The 17,778-nt window shown below is 34.1% G+C and overlaps 2 protein-coding genes across 6 annotated transcripts; one reads left to right on the forward strand and one right to left on the reverse strand.

Moving 5' to 3' along the window:
* Positions 1-5,229: 5,229 nt before the first annotated feature.
* LOC128882488 (CB1 cannabinoid receptor-interacting protein 1-like) lies at positions 5,230-5,554 on the forward strand (the record flags this gene model as incomplete). Its single annotated transcript, XM_054134096.1, has 1 exon — positions 5,230-5,554. A coding segment is annotated over one exon (325 nt), but the record flags the coding sequence as incomplete, so codon positions are not given.
* Positions 5,555-12,328: 6,774 nt separating this feature from the next.
* Positions 12,329-17,096, reverse strand: LOC128882487 (RNA polymerase II-associated protein 1). 5 transcript variants are annotated; one of them, XM_054134090.1, is made up of 3 exons: positions 16,996-17,096; positions 15,781-16,899; positions 12,329-15,666 (listed from the first exon to the last, which is right to left on the reverse strand). In XM_054134090.1, exons 2-3 carry the CDS (start codon positions 16,255-16,257, stop codon positions 12,463-12,465), a joined length of 3,681 nt encoding a protein of 1,226 aa, XP_053990065.1. In that variant the 5' UTR covers positions 16,258-16,899; positions 16,996-17,096; the 3' UTR covers positions 12,329-12,462. The 5 variants fall into 5 exon arrangements, with proteins under 5 accessions (XP_053990065.1, XP_053990066.1, XP_053990068.1 ...); XM_054134091.1 differs by having other exon boundaries at positions 15,781-16,911; positions 16,996-17,078; XM_054134093.1 differs by having other exon boundaries at positions 15,781-16,866; positions 16,996-17,070.
* Between the last annotated feature and the right edge of the window lie 682 nt (positions 17,097-17,778).

Raw genomic sequence — 17,778 nt, forward strand, 5'->3', positions numbered from 1 at the left:
AAACACTGCTTTTTCGGAAATTTATTGTCTTCTTAACCCTAGAAAACAATACCTTATGGCTGTGACCAAGGTAACCGCGCCTCCCGTCTTCCGCAATTTTGACTGTCGTTGTTTTCTCTTTTCTCAGTTGTATTTCCTTATATTTTTTACAGTTTTATCGCGTTCTGTTTACTAAGTTCGTGTCATCGAACCTTTTTTGTGATAAAAAAAGAAATTTTGTGAAAAAAATTCTTCTTTTTTTTTTCAAAAAATTTTGTTTAACACTTCTAGTGCTCCAAATTCAATTTTCTTTGCGTAGAATTGTTCAAAATCGCTTATATTTTAATAAAAAAAAAATAGAAACAAAAGTGATTTTTTCCCATTTTTTGATGTTCCAAGACCCTTAAAGTAAGCTTTTTTCATTTTTTTGCAATTTAACTTTGCTCTTATTACAAGAGGAAGTAACACTATTGCTATCTTCAAATAACAATAAAATAAATTGTGGTGGTAAATTCAGATATCATTTACGTTAATTTAAAATGTAATATGAATCCAAATAAAGGTACACTTATGTTGAACACACTAAAAATTGGATATGAATCATATACTAGTAGTCCTAGGGTATTAATAATACTAGAAAATTTTTAATTTGAAATGATTAAATGATTATTTATTTTCGCGTATACTAGTTTACAGCCAAAATGTACATTCAATGCCACAATTTTTTTCTTATGTATTTGACCTACTAAACTCGCAAATTGTAAGAAAAAATTTTTCTATGAATAGGTTTTTTTAATATGAATTTTTGAATTTATTTTCGATTTTTTTCTGACATACCTTCACATTTTAGACCATACGTCAACTTAGAAACATCCGATTGAGTCGCGCAAGACGCCATTTTAAAGGTAATCGATTTTCCAACAATTGCTTTCCACATTATTTTTCAATCGGTTCAATAGTTTAAGTGTTACGAACCAATATATATGAGAAACTGATTTTTTCGGCTAAAATAGAACACGAATATTTCTTCCATCGCCATGGAAAAATAGAAATTGTCAAATTATGTCCAATGTCTTGTTGTCTACCTATAGATCGCACTTTTACGAAGAAAACAAGCTTTTGTTGAAGAAAATCTATGGATAAATACCGGAGTTAGGCTACGGTTACTATGCATGAAAATTCGGACGAAAATGTGTTCGGACGAGTTCTGACGAATTCGTTCAAATAATCGAACGCCTGTTTTTCAATGAGAGTGTTTACACTAGTAACGACACACATGTCAGAACATTCACGATGTTGTCAGAACTACTTGAGCGTTCAAACAAGTTTGATTTTTTCGTGCGACCTGCGTCTATTTTGGGTGTTTTTCTGCGTTGAAATTCGTGTGATACATAAATGGATAACGGTAAATTATCGTACTGTGTACGAGAACAGGTGTTTGTGGGATATGAGAGACAAAAATGATCATAACAGAAATATTTCTCGGCAAAAGTGGGAGAAAGTTGCTACAGAACTCAACACTAGCAGTTAGTACAATTTTTTATTTTGATTTGAGGTTTACATTAATAACATAAACAATTAGAAATAATATTTACATTTTGGAATAATATTTACAATTAATATTACATTAGAATTACATTTACATGAATAATATTTATTACAATTTTACATTACAATTTACATTAATATTTACATTACAACGGAATTCTATCGTTGGTAGTGTAAAAACTCTTATTGAAAAATAGGCGTTTGTTTATTTGAGTGAGTTCGTCAGAACTCGTCCGAACACTTTTTTGTCCGAATTCTCATTCATAGTAACCGTAGCCTAACTCCGGTATTTATCCATAGATTTTCTCCAACAAAAGCTTGTTTTCTTCGTAAAAGTGTGATTTATACGTAAACAAGAAGAAACTGGGCATAATTTGACAGTTTCATAAACGTTTCCTATATAAATAGGAGAAAAATACGAAAAAAGAGTAAAATTGGAATTTTTCTACCTTTACTCAATTGTTCCTAACTCCGGTGTTTATCCATAGATTTTCTTCAACAAAAGCTTGTTTTCTTCGTAAAAGTGCGATCTATACGTAGACAATAAGAAATTGGACATAATTTGACAATTTCTATTTTTCCATGGCGATGGAAGAAATATTCATGTTCTATTTTAGCCGAAAAAATCAGTTTCTCATATACAGTATGTCCCACGAAATCCTGGACAGCCGATTATTTCGTAACTTATTAAAGATACGACAAAAATTTCTGATATGAAATTGAATGGCAAGAGGGGGGCGATTTATTGGCCGTAACAATTTTTTTTTATCATTATTGTTTACAGAGATATGAAAGTTACGTTTGGTTTTTCAAATGAGATTATATACATTTTGTTTGATCAATAGATAGTACGTTTCAAGACGAATTCAGCAAGCTTAAGGTAAACACCCTTTTACAAATAGTTTTTAAGATATTACGCGTAAAAGTTTACTGATTTTCGGTACAAGAAAATCTGCGAGACCAGGAAGCACAGTAGGGGGTCTCGACTCTTAAGTCTCGCACTTAAAATGCTACGGGTTAGACGGGTTACCGTCAATCAGTAAATTTTTACGCGTAATATCTTAAAAACTATACTATCTATTGATCAAACAAAATGTATATAATCCCATTTGAAAAACCAAACGTAACTTTCATATCTCTGTAAACAATAATGATAAAAAAAAATTGTTACGGCCAATAAATCGGCCCCCTCTTGCCATTCAATTTCATATCAGAAACTTTTTTCGTATCTTTAATAGGTTACGAAATAATCGGCTGTCCAGGATTTCGTGGGACATATTGTATATTGGCTCGTAACACTTTAACTATTGAACCGATTGTAAAATAATATAGAAAGCAGTTGTTGGAAATTCGATTACCTTTAAAATGGCGTCTTGCGCGACTCAATCGGACGTTTCTAACTCGAGATATGGCCTAAAATAGGCTAAACCCTTGAATCTAGAAAGCTGAAATTTTGCACAGAGGTTTCCTTTATGATGTATACAAGGAATAGTATAAAGGATATTTCGAAATTCCACCCCTAAGGGGGCAAAAAGGGGTTGCAATGTTAGTATTCCAATATATGTTTTATTAATACTTAAATTCCATTCAATAATTTATAGCTATTATTATTAATCTTTAACCAAATTTATAATTTATTTACCAAGCTTTATCAAATCGTCCTTGTAAGTCATTCCTCAGATCATAAACATTAAATAAAAATATTGCTATAATCCAAACAATTAGCTAAAAGTATGATTAAATCTATTTATCTAAACGAATAATTACAAGTAGTGGGAATAATAGGTGCACCTCTATTATATGAACTGTTTCTTCAACAATGAATTCATATAAATGAAATTTTACTGTATTCACTTTTTGGTCGGAAGGCTCTGCGTTAAAACATACATACATTTCTCACAATAGCATTCGTTACGTGGAAGAGAAGTAAGGTAGGAAATGGAGTTGAGATTTGGCAGTTTCAACGCGTGGAAATATTGCGACGGTTTCGCAGATGACCGCAAGTGACGCGGTACGTGCCAGGTTTTTGATAAACAATGGTGGGCGGAAACGAGGTTCAAACCGAAGATGCAAATGAATTCAAAGCACACATCTGTACGTTGCCTCCTGTTATCGATTTGCGATTTAATCAGACTTACTTCGTTGCCCGACTACAATTGATACTAAACACTCACTCGATTCGATTAACCTTTTTGTAGATATTCCAATATTCGTGTTTGTTACAGTATTGCGCAGAACGTCTTTCACGCAGATCATCGATTGAACAATCGAGATACAAAAATTACAAATAAGGGCATATTTAAATTATACACTAATACAAAATTAGTTCTAGCGAATAAAAATGTTTTCTTCGTGGCCTATACAAATATGAAAAACATATCCTAAGCGTGTATGTAGTATATAATGGATGGTAACATATTATTATACTTTATTATATAATATAAATAGTAGTTGGAATATTATTATTATTTTATTAATATACATATACAGTATAATATAATATATTATCATATTATATTATACTATTGTACTTTATTTTATGAAAAACGTTCCCTTCAAGTTTCCTATAATATTGTACTTTTGCAGTCTGTTTTTAATCTCACAATATTATTCTCGGAATCATTTGTATTAAATGACATAGTTTCTTCTGATGTGGTAGTATAAATATACAAGGATTCATATGGGGGTCACTACATGATTTCTGTGATATGCAGCTTTAAAGTACTGCAATTTTTTCCCTCTATAACGCTATAATTGGCAAGGTCCCGATGCACATAAATACCGAGTTGTGTATTGCTGAGGGCGCTGTAATAAGAAGCATGAATATGCAATCACTTATATTTCATATTTTACTCGTTGCTATTGTCTTGTAAGAAGAATCAGGTCAATTAAACCATTACGAACGAAAATGAATAGTCTGTTGATCTTGATCTAATTTCATTTACAAGACAATAAAGACTAGTGAATTCTATGTCCATACATCTACAGGGTGTCCCAGAAATGTTGGAAGTCCTTGAAAGAGATGGTTCGGGAAGTGATTTGAAACAACTGTTTCCTTAACAAAAATGTTGTCTTGAGCTACGTTAAGGAGATATTAACAGAAAACCCCGACCAATCAGAGCGCGTGTATACCGTTGGAGCGCACGCGGTAGCAGGCTACTCACTAGGCGGCCACGTCAATGTCCTTCGATGCACGTCGAATCACTTGTTCGCACACGAACACGGCCGCTTAGCGTATAGCTTTCCCTACCGCGGGCGCTTCAACGGCATACGTGCGCTCTGATTGGTCAGAGTTTTTGCTAATATCTGCTTAACAAAGCCCGGGACAACATTTTCGTTAAGGAGAAAGTTGTTTCAAATCACCTCCCGAACCACCCCTTTCAAGGACTTCTAACATTTTTGGGACACCCTTTATAATTGTTTATTTGGACTTCAAACGCCCCTAAAAATAGGCAACCCGTTGTTCGTGTGCGTCGAACCTCTTACGCAGTAAACAGGTATAACACATTATACAAACATTAATTTATTGTAAAAGGTGCAATAATTTAAATCTGCATAGCTCAACAGTCATAAGAGAAAACCAATCGACACATTTGAAGAAATTAATCGGTATCGTTATTTTATCATACCCATGACAGTATTGATCAGGATTAGCGTTTCGACCTTAAAGACTCGCCTTACATTGCGATTATCATATTGCAGGTCCCTCAGCATCGGTGGTAAACAGGTGGAGACGTTCGAGTGCGTGAGAGATGGAACAGCCTGCGCTTATAGCGCTTACCACAGCACCAAGGGTATATCGGCAAGTGCTCGCGGCCATCGCGAAGAATTATCGATATCCATGCGTGTTATGGGTTCTGGTTACCTGAGCACGTGTCTGCAGATCAAGTATTACCGACAGCACGATCAGAGTCATTGCGAATGGGGCGTTAGGTTGCACTGCATCGAACTGGACTGTTCCAGCGTAGAGGGTAGATTGGTCACGGTGGATCGAGAAACTTACAGAAAACTCGGCATAGAATCCTAGCATTCGGTAGGTACTAACGTCATGAAAGCCATCACATAGCGATAGCGACAACGACTGAAATTATTATCATTCTGCGATTGAAATGCTGACAGATAAATGAAATTTATCGTTGCCTATTGATACCGAATTCGATCAATGGCTAGTGTAATATTAGGGTGTCTCAAGAAATATTGTAGACAATTGTAAAGTTATAATTGATCGATAACGAAACAATTTTAAGTGTGATGATCTGTAACCTTCTGTCGTTTTTAACACAATATTGTTATATACAGGGTGTCCCAGAACTCCTGTAAGAACCGGAAATGGGGGGTAGCTGAAACGATTCTGAACAACAATTTCCTTTGCAAAAATGAAATGTCAAATATCAATAATAATATACATGTACCATTTCGAAACAAAAACATACTTCCATGTAAATTCTAATTCTGTACCTGTGAAAATGTGTAAACAGCTAAGCACAATGCGCTATCTAACACAAAGGTGATCCAAAGTGATCCAAAGAACTATTATACTCTGGCTAAATTGTAGTTTTTATTATCATAAAATTCTAATTTTGTCTTCGATAATGATGAAAAGCAAGGTTTAACTCTTTCGCAAGTCTAAACAAATAAAGTCTTCGTAATCAACGTAAACCAGACAACAAAGTGACCAAAATATGTAATATTTTGTGGGACACCTTAATAAAAAAAAATAGAAATGCCACTGGCGGGTATTAGGATAGAATTTGAAGTATAATTACGTGGTGGAAAATGTAGTACGATAGTTCTCGACGCTACGTTAGGCGTCTCGAGTATTCGCGTGAACGTTTCTAACAACATTGATGACATTCAAGTGTAAAACGAAGAAAAGAACAACTGCCTGTTGGTGGAATGACAACCGCATTTTGTGATGAGAAATAGCTGGTAAGAAGACTCCTTTCAATTCCTTAACGACTTATTAACCTAATCAGACCACGATTTCGCCCTCCTATTTTTCTATATCGAAAGCACATTTGTATATGTATACACGAAGTCCTCAAGTTACGCTGTTATACTACCACCTGTGACCTTGTACATATCTCGTATGTGTGTATGCATTCACACAATACAGTTTTCTTTCTTTTCGATTTTTCTTTCCGTAAAATAGTAAGTACGAATCTGTTTAACCTCTATTAATGTTTATAAGAAAACTGTATACCAAATGTATTGCAAGAAGGAGAAATCACTTTTGCTATGAATTGTTGATCACACAGTATTAAACAATTTTTTCAATCTACAAAATTTGACAAATTTATACAGGGAGTCCCAAAAATGTTGTAACATCTTGAAAGGGGTGGTTCGGGAGGTGATTTGGAACAACTTTTTCCTAAGCGAAAATGTTGTCCGAGACTTCGTTGAGGAGATATTAACGGAAAACACTGACCAATCAGAGCGCGAGTATGCTGGTGGAGCGTAAGTTACGCGCTAGGCCGTCGCGCTCATATGGTACCGTGAGCGCTCCGTCGGCATACTCGCGCTCTGATTAGTCAGTGTTTTCCGTTAAGGGAGTGGACTCCCGTGCCTTGTATGCGCTCGTACGAACTCACACAGCTCCACATCACTGTATACGTACACGGAACTGCAAGGGCTTGCGATTGACCTATTTTTGTCTCGACAATGCAAATTTGAGACCTCTCAATAGTCGTTTCTGCTAGATAAATGTTCAAACTTGTGGGCAAGCTCCTATAGGTAGTCTACTTTTGCTTTTTTGTGTCGTAATTAATAATATTCAGCAGCGTATGTTTCAGCAGCGTTAGTTCAGACAACGCGGCAGCACTGTCGCGCCACCATATTGCTTCTTTTGATCACGAAATACTGCTGAATATTATTAGTTATGACACAAAAAAGCAAAAGTAGACTACCTATAGGAGCTTGCGCACAAGTTTGAACATTTACCTAGCGGAAACGACTATTAAGAGGTCTCAAATTTGCATTGTCGAGACAAAAATAGGACAATACGCAAGCCCTTGCAGTTCCGTGTACGTATACAGTGATGTGGAGCTGTGTGAGTGCGTATGAGCCATACAAGGGACGCCAGTCCACTCTCTTAATATCTCAGACAACATTTTCGCTAAGAAAAAAGTTGTTTCAAATCACCTCCCGAACCACCCCTTTCAAGGTGTTACAACATTTTTGGGACATCGTGTATAAGTGTATACATATCTGGCGTTCCACAGATATTATTGTTACGTTGCAGCTAAGAGGTTACCTTGATTTTTCTTTCTCCAAGCAATACATTGTATGTTAATATACAATTCGACATACATAGAAACTTCTGGAGCGAATTATTTTATTCATACAGTCAGTGTAAAAAGTATTCCTACAGCAACCAATTTAAAATAAATGGTTCCTGTACGAATACTTATTACACTGACTGTATATACTTGTATAAACAAATATATACATGTACCTACCGATATTGTTACAATATAAATTTATATAGGCGATTTACCGTAGAAAGCATTGTATTATCGTCTTCGTTGTTTTTAGGAAATTCTATTTGTTAAAATATGAGTAAAGGAAGATTTCGTACTAATACTTTCTCGTAATTTAACGGAGAAAACTGTAAAATTGCTAGATATGCAAATAAATTTTAATCTGGCAGAATCGCTGAGAAATTCTTCGATACGATATGCAATTATGCAAATTGACGCTTTCGGCGCGGAACGGTTGATTCCAGTGGCTGAGGTGTCGATTGGTCAATGTCAATGCCATTCGTTACGGCGCCTGGCATCAATCGGTTTTCGGTCGGTCCACGAATAATTCATGGACGTCCAATACATATATTGGATGTTCATACCAAAGAGGTTAAAAATTATATTTTTACAAGCAACGCGTCTATGTCTTATGTATCAGAAGCAAAGCATGCCACGCTGGCTGACCAATAATATGCATTCCATTTGCCAATCAAGAATACCATACGAACTAATGTAAATAAATTTAAGATGCTATAGAAGAATAGGTTAATTTGAATATGAACACACATCCGAACAATGTATCCAAAGAGATTATATACAAAAAGTAGAGGAGTCATAGAAGACCCTGTAAGTGAAAATGTTAGATGAGAAGAAAGAGAGAACACATTTTGAACATTCTTTTTGCGTACACGCAATCTCTTTCTTTTACTATTCGTGTTATACTTTTTCGCCTAGGTTGCCTACTCTATCTGTGCTGTATAATCTCTTTGAATATATCACGTATGAAATATTCAGAAATATATAAGTATTTATCGACGTATATGTTAATACATAAAAAATTTTACGAAAGAAATTTGAAAACAAGAATATTTGTAACGAAAAATATATAGATAAAAAAATATTTCGATACATTGAAAGACTAAAAAGAAAGTAATACTATTATTAATAATAAATGTACATTTTATGTGACGCGTATAAATTTTATCGATCGATTAAGGGGATAGACACGGGTAATGCAGCGAGCCGGACATTACCGGCAAAACTGGGCGTAAAAAGGGGTCCGTGATTTTTCGCTTTTCGTCCTTATATTAGCATATTTTGGGCTGAATGAGGGCTCATTCGAAAGAGGAAGCTTGAATACATCCGGGGCTGGTCATAATTCACCGAGATCTTGTTAATATCTAATAATATGAGTGTCCAAAGTAGAGAAAGAATACGATAAAATACATCTGCAGAATCCAAGTATTTCTAGGTCACTATAAGAGTTTTGTGACTCACATGATGACCAGCCCTGGATGTACTGAACCTTTCTCTTTCGAATGAGCTCTCATTCAGCCCAAAATATGCTAATATAAGGACGAAAAGCGAAAAATCGTAAAGGCATTCCCAAAATCGAGTTCCGCCATTTTGTGGATAATAGTAGAGCAAGTCACGTACCAATTCAGGAAATCGGTATGAGATGGCGGTTACTGAGGACGACTGCTAACGTGAATATCGATACATGGCGACGTTGTCATTCTGGCATAACAGCGTCTATACTTTCCTCACGCTGCGCTGTTGCCATTTTACTGAAGTCGAAATATTCTTACATTTGCCGACGTCGACAGAGCATAGGAACAGACAGCGGAAAAAGAGTAAAAGAAAACATTTACAAGCCTAGTATCATAACCAATTGTCATAACAATATCGTGTTTGGTCTCATTTTAATCAGGAAAACCTCACCAATATGTTAATGAAATTTGTATTAAAAAAAAATTAACAATAAAAAAAGTTAGTTTGTCGCATTATTGTTTCACAGATTAGTAATCATTTAAATTTTTTACGATCACCTCGACTCTCACAAGGAATGTTTTTTAGGTATCTGCCTCCAATTGTTTTGATTTTTGAATATGTTTTAAAGGAGCGAAAAATAAAATATACGTATTTTTGTATTTTCGCCTGTTTCATATTTAGGAGGTGAAACAACCCCCTAAAGTTTCAGCTGCAATAGGCTATCTCCGAAACTATCATAAATAGAAGAAAACTTTTTAAGAAAAAGTTTCATGTTTTCTATCTGCATATAAAATCTGACCCTAAATTTTGTAAAAAAAAATAATTTGTTTATAACATTATTTTAAAAGTAATTACAGTTTATATAATAACTAAGAAGAACATACATTTTTTCCGAATCTATTTATGTATCGTATACTGTGTTTGCCTCTTACATTTTTGCGCATTAATATTATACGTACACCCTCGCTCATAAATATGTGGACACCTACTACTTTCAATGAATAATTAATGTACAGGGTGTATAAAAATTATTGGTCACCACTTTCAGGGGTTATTGTACACATCTGGATCGGTGGACATTTGCAAAAAAAACCGTCCACAAAATCCATTATGACCTCGAAATTTAAGGTCAAAGATTTTTTTTAATTTTAAAAAATTCTACTCGAGGAGTAGATAAAAACTTTCAAAGGAGCCACGTGCCGGAGACGAACCGATGCCGCATAAAAAATTGTTAAAGTTTTCCAAATTCTCGTTAGCGCGGATCAGCTCAACGAGGCGCCGCAGCGGCGCTGAGGGTCCCCCAACCTAGTTCCTATTTATATACGCACGTGCGATGGTGAAGTATGACCGCACTGTACAAACGTAATACACAACACGGAACAGAATACTACTACTTACTACGCTGAGCATTCAGAATCCCTCAAGGAAGAAGTATACAATATATGTTGTTGAGAAGAAACTATACTGTATGGCAATAACAAGCAGCTCCATCTAGTTTTCCTCCGCTGCCGCATATCTAATGGTAATACCATTTCTATGCAGAGAGTAGCTGTTGTAATATCGACCTGCCGAATCGGAGAGGTCACGTGTCCATTTGATTCAGTTTCTCGATTAAATTCTACGATTAAAAATAATGAATAAAATAGCACATAATGGTTATTGCATGTTAAACAACATAGGTTCCGTATAATTACCGCCACTATTATTTATTCATACTTGTTACGTTCTACAAATTCTACGACTTATTTGTATACACATGATACAAAATTTCAATACGTACTACTTGTACGAAGAAACCACTGTATACATTTTAAAAAATTTCTTTTGTAAAAAAGTTATTTATGTTTACTTAAGATTACTTATGTTTAATTATAAAAATCTTTTATGTATGATTTTTTATAATCATGGTTACTATTAATTATTCACGTATATCTACTCTTATTGAGCAATTATTGGCACAGTACTAAATAGTTTATTATACAGGGCGGGGCGGGAGGGGCGGGGAGCAATAACTGCTAGCACCTCAGATATCTTGGAAACTATAAGTTTCACAGAAATATTTGTTGAAATAAAATTACACAGTACGAAGGAGGCCATCCGGTGGCGATAATAGTTCTTTTGCAGGTGGAGGCTCTTTCCCAATTCGGTGTCGTGAATAGAGGTGTCCATTCTAAAAAATCGAGTTAACTTTGGAATGATGCCTAAAATTGACTCCGAGGTAAAGCTGAAATCGTCTCATGGCTCCTTTTGATCTACTAAAACCATAAGTATCGCCTTTCTCTACTTTCTATGACCTACAATGACTTTATATAATAGGTCGTTGACCTCGTTTTAAGATCCTCTATCACGAAACGGAAGCAAAAACACACCGATTCATTTAAAAAAATGGATGTGACCTCCAAATATTCAAAGTACCCCCACTTGCAAAGAAATTATTATCGCTAATGGATGGCCCCCTTTGTACTGTGCAAGTTTATTTCAACAAATATTTCTATGAAATTTATAGTTTCGAAGATATCTGAGGTGCTAATAGTTATTGCTCCACCCTGTAATATGATGTAATAAATTTACCAAAACCATACAGATATTTATTATACAGATTACTTTTAAAATATAGAAATATATTACATAAGTATGTTTATTACTGCTTCTATTATATTTGCATTATAATATTGAGTATTTATAACGGAAAACGAATAATTTAGAATCTGAACAACCATGCATATATGTCTATCGCCTATTAACAAACCACATAATTTCAATTGTTATATTTTCTAGATTGTACTAATATTTTATTTTAAACTTTGGACATCAGCGAAACCAACCAAGCAGTGCCTCTATGCTTTGCATAATTATGTACACAGATTGTTCCTATTCCTTAATTCTGTAATTAATTGTTTGTCTAATAATACTGATATCTGTATATTCTCCGATCAACCAAAATGAATTTTATGTATATATCATCTTAATGTTTTGTGTTATAAAATGAACTCTATTGAATTCGCATATGTAAGAGATGTAACATTATAATTTGTATATTTTATATTACATAATATAAACCAGTCACATATCTTGTATACTTTTATTTACAGAAAAAGATAAAAATACATTTAATAGTAACTTGATATGATTTAAAATTATTATAAATTAATTAAATTAGAAATTTCCAATCTCTTATTAAAACACTACTAATCATCATTAGTTATAGTGTAGGTGGTTCATAATATAATAAGAGAGCAACTAATTCTTTATTAGATATTTTTCCTAGTTTTGTTCTCATTCGTAAAGCTAATTTACTTGATTGTTTCAAGTACATTGCAGAGTGATGTACAGCAATTGCGTAAGGAATTGGACACCAATTTTCTCTGACAATTTCCCTAACAAGAGCAGTTATGTAACTTTCTATTAAAGACGTGTCTTCCTCAAGAGGATATAAATATTCTTTTAACGGAATAACTAATCGTTCTGAAGGTAATCTAATGTAACGAAGCAAACCTGCATGTTCTGACCATAGTAGTTTTCTATAATGAACATCATGTCTTTGTGCAATTGGTGCCAATATAGTAATTGAAAAACCGTAATCACCGTAAGAAGTCGAACAAAAATGTTCACACATAGCAGTAAATAAATCGGTAAATGAATTAAGCCCTGGTAAATCTATCGTAAAATTAAGTTTCTTGTAATTACTTTTCAATAAAGATGAAATAGCTCTAGTAAGTAAAGGAGATACGTCGCTATTTAGATATACTGTATCGCATAGATATACTAATACTAATCTGCTAAATCTTAAACTTTGCGATAGTTTCTCGACCAAATCGGGTAATACTAATTCTAAACTCAGTACGGTTAAGATAGTAGATTCATCTTCATCGTTACATCCGCTACTTTCTCTACATTTGGTATAAATGTATACTATTGGCAAATAAAGCCAATCTTTAGGCATTGCCGCTTGATTCCATTCTCCATTCAATACTACATATTGCTCATATAAACTAGTCACATTGCGAGTTAAATTTAGCCTAATATCCTCGACGTTTGAATTCAAGTTTAATTTCTCTAATTCATTTGCTACCACTCCTAAACTTAATCTCTCGTCTGATATCGCGATCCTAAGCATATTTTTTATATCAGATAAACAATCAGCAGGTAAGGATGATACAAGTTTGATAGCAATTTTCCAAATAACATGCGCTGTTCTTCTGTCAAGTGTATCTTTAATAAGAGAAGCTGCATTCACTATAGCAGTCAAGAATGAAAATTCAAATCTCGTGTACCACGAGTTTTCTAAGCACCAATCTGCCATTTCTAGTTGTTTTAAATATTTACACAGTTGTGGAAGACTGAGAATTGCCCGAATTTCATTTGTGAAATAATGACTAACGTACACTTTTAAAACTGTTGCAAGAAAGGGTATACAAGACTGCTGGGATACTATAGGTTGTAATTGTCCATCTTGAGTCAATACACCTAGATGCGGTAGAGAAAGAGGTTCGCGTTCAGTAGCTGGTTTGCAGTCACTCAACAAATTCGATGAAGAAGGAAGTTTAGAAAACACCTCTGATTGAGATATCATCAATTTTTTAACTATAATCATATCATTGACCGCTAGTAATGTTTCAGCAATAAGTTTCGTGTTACCCCACGTAACATTAGTTAAAGTTAATAATTGTGTACTCCATTTCAACAATAAAATTGATATATTAGGTTTTAAAAATGGTAAACAACTAGCAACAGCAATTAATGCTGCTGCATATTCGCAAGATAATTCAGACGCATTTTGAATGTCATGGTTACTTAACAAAATTTGCAATTGAGATAAAAGAATTAATTGTGCTCCAGTTAAACTATCCATTGCCTCTCTATGAAGTAGTAAAGTTTTCCATAATCTTAAACTTTCGATGCTGAGATTAAGATTTCCAGTCCCTGCGTCGCAGCAAGCGTACGAAATAATGCGTTGCACAATTTTAAGTCTAATTAACTTTTGGGCAATAGATTTTCCTCCATAATAAAGTAAAACACGATAAAATTTAACTGCTGCAATTACGGGAACTCCATAAACATTATTTATATTTTCCGGCAATGCTAAAGAATCTGTAGATAATGGCATAAAGTTTTCAATTATCGTCTCCAATAAGTTTGGTATACTCATAATATTTAATGCAGTTATAGTTGAATGTCTTAAAAGCCTAATTAATATTTCTAATGCGCATGTTACACCAACGGGTGGTGGACGCATTTCATTCAAAATGTACCTAATTCTTAAAAGTATATCAGTTCTTAATAATGCAGCTATTGCATCTAATTGTGCCAATTCATGATCTTTCAAATTACTTGTATCGGTAACATCAGTTTTTGGAGACGTTATAACAGGTTCTTTGTAATTTTGAAAGCCATATAGTCTATCTAAACAAATTTCATCCGCTTCGCTGTACAGGAAAGCTCTAAGTGCTTGTAAAGTAGCTGTAACTACAGCTACCGATGTATCATCCAAAGAAAACCTTAATAATAGTAGGATATTTCTTTGACTCAATGCAGTCAAGGGAGCTGGTTGCAATGCTTTATCATACCAGCCTTTGCGACTTTTATCCATAATGTTTGCCAATGTTGTAAGAGCTGTGCAACGTTGTTGTTGTGCAGCTGATCGGCTCAATTGTAATAATTCTTGCAAGGAATATCCAGGACGTTCAGGTTCTTCTCCATGATGATGGAGACCTTTTTCGACTGGTACACTTTCATCCTTATATGGTAATAATAATCCATTAAAATCAAAACGAGCATTATATGGTTCTTCTGGTATGAGTTGGTCTAGTTTTTGCGTTGGTATATCTTCCATCCACTTAAACTTTTCAATTTCAAGGGAGTCCATGTGTACCCAACCTTTTTCTTTAGCTTGTTTCATTAATTCTATAGAAGGTTCTGTTACAGTTTTGTCAGATTCATCTATTTGCATCTGTGTATCATTATCCTTGGGCATTTCTTCATTGTGTCTATTGGAGAATTGTTCAAATTTATCAACTTGCATTGGTGTAACATCATCTTTAGATAATTTTTCATTATGTTTAGATGTATCATTTTGATTATTATTTACAGCATTACATTTTTTAATTGTATTTGGATTCTCCTTTTCTTTTTGTTTCCTACTTCTTCTCTCTTTTAAAAACTGAATTAATTCTGGATTAAGAGTTGTTTCGAGCTTATTTTTTTCTTTTAATATATCTTCAAGACTCATTTCATTTAAACGTTCCAAATTTTCTTGGTGTATCTCAGTTGCCCATAATCCTTCTGCAATAACACTACCTTCTTGACATAACAAAGATTCACAATTTTGAGTACTCTCTTCTTTATGCACAACATGCTTTTTTGGGGCAACTTGTTGCCAAAACAAACTTTGTTTACTGTCATTTTTCTGCAAAAGAATAACATTTATACAATTACATAATGAATGTAAAACTTACAATGTATAACAATGATATTTGTTAAGAATCATATTTAGCAATGATATCTAAGGTTACATAAATACCATGTGTGTAGAAACAAAAACTTCTGGAAAACCTTTGCCCAAAGCACAAAACTTATTCTGATTAAATTTATAGTTGTGCGGGTCATGTTTGTGTTCAATAATATTTCTTAATATCATATTCGATGATATAATTGGTATATTCTGAATAGAATCCTGCAATCGTGGTTTCAAATTTTCCTGAACATTTTTCTTGATTACAGGATTTATAAGATTGCCACTAGTTTGTGCAGTACAAACCTTGTTCTGTGTTTTCAATTTTTTTAATTCAGCAAATCTTGATCTCACCTTTCCACTATTTGTCTGACTTTTGGCTGTTTCATCAGAAGTAATAGTGTTAAAGGGTTTCGTTGAACCGCGTAAATTAATTACTTTTACGGACGGTTGTTCTTTATTCATAAAAAACTCATCTTGCATACGAAATAACTCTTCTTCGTCATCGGTTGGCATAGGCCGTTTTAAAGTTGGAATACAATCCATGTATTTAAGTATCGTTAAAGTACGCTCAATAATAAATACTTAAAAGGTATAATCTCTACTCATAGAAAATAACTTTGTTTACTATCGTGGGACACTTTTAGGTTATAAATATCATCGTTACGTTCATTACTTAAAACATTTATTTTATTAATGTAACAATTTCAAGTATATTTCATGTTCTGTTTTATATAGGAATTAAACTCGACGTATTTTAAGAAAACGTGAAGGGTGCGTAGGAGCCAGAGCCAAACTCCGAGTTGACTTCAGCGACAGTTGCGAGAAAAGTAGAAAACTCCAGGACAAGGATAGATAGATCCTTGTCTCTCTAATGATGCGGTGACAGAGAGAGCGATACAACAATTGCAGGAGAGACGAGGACAGGGCGATTAGCCTAGCATGATTTTGTTCAAGGATATTGAAGCAAAGAAGCAATATTTTCGAATAATTCTGGTTTTAATATCTAAAGACGCGGTAGAGTCTCGACACCAAGTTTATGAAAAATTATACAGGCACCCTGTATAACGTGGCGCTACCGTTTGTATCTAGAGACGCGGTAGCGTCTCGACGTCAAGTTATCTTTCACAGGAGAGATGGTCCATTCTAACCTAACTGGAAACTTCTTTCATTAATATCTCATCACGCCTGCAATATTTTCTAAATTTAAACGCATTTTTCTTATGTAAATCGCATATATAAGCTTTCGAATAAAACCAAAATCAATAAAATCGGACTACGTACAACTGAGATATCGTAATATTATGTCACGATACATCCAAAAATATTACCGTCATATACTTTTCCAGTCGATTTTTCGTCAACACTTAGCCAATAGCAAAGAGTATTAGATCTATCTAAATCTGTTCGTCGATTCGTCGACTCTCGGAATCAGTCGGCAGATGGCAGAGCTCGTCGGCCGGAATTGTAATATGGCTGTCGCTCACGCCGCTCGTTCATTTCTAACCTGTATAACCTGTCAGTTTGTATTGGTGACATTTGGACGCCGCAAATTGAATAATTATTTTAAAGGCTACGTGTAGTTATATTGTATTGGGAAGTATATGGTTATAAGTGATAAAATATCTACCTTGTCGTTGTGGAAAGATATATATAAATTTGGTGTTTGAGTGTGCAGTTCATAATACAAATTTCAGTAAATGTTCATTTTATCCAAATAAGAATAAGTGTTCTAATACAATAAATTGTGTGTTATAAATAGTGGACCATTTTTTTTATTTTCACTTCATGATAAACATTTAAATTGCTTGCAACAAGACTTTCTGTCACACGTTCTGTGTACGTATGAACTGTAAAAAGAAAGGGAGAGAGAACGCATGGCAGGATGTCTCACTGCAAGAAATTTAAATGTTAAAAATGAAGCGAGAAATAAAAAAAAGAAATCAACTATTTGTAACGCACAATTTATTGTATTAGAATACAGTTCATACGTTTACAGAACGCATGGTAGAAAGTCTTGTAACAAATTTAAATAATGAGAAAATGAGAAAAGGAACAGAGATCCAC

This window comes from Hylaeus volcanicus, unplaced genomic scaffold (genome assembly GCF_026283585.1).
Source record: "Hylaeus volcanicus isolate JK05 unplaced genomic scaffold, UHH_iyHylVolc1.0_haploid 11959, whole genome shotgun sequence".
In the NCBI taxonomy this organism is placed as follows: domain Eukaryota; kingdom Metazoa; phylum Arthropoda; class Insecta; order Hymenoptera; family Colletidae; genus Hylaeus; species Hylaeus volcanicus.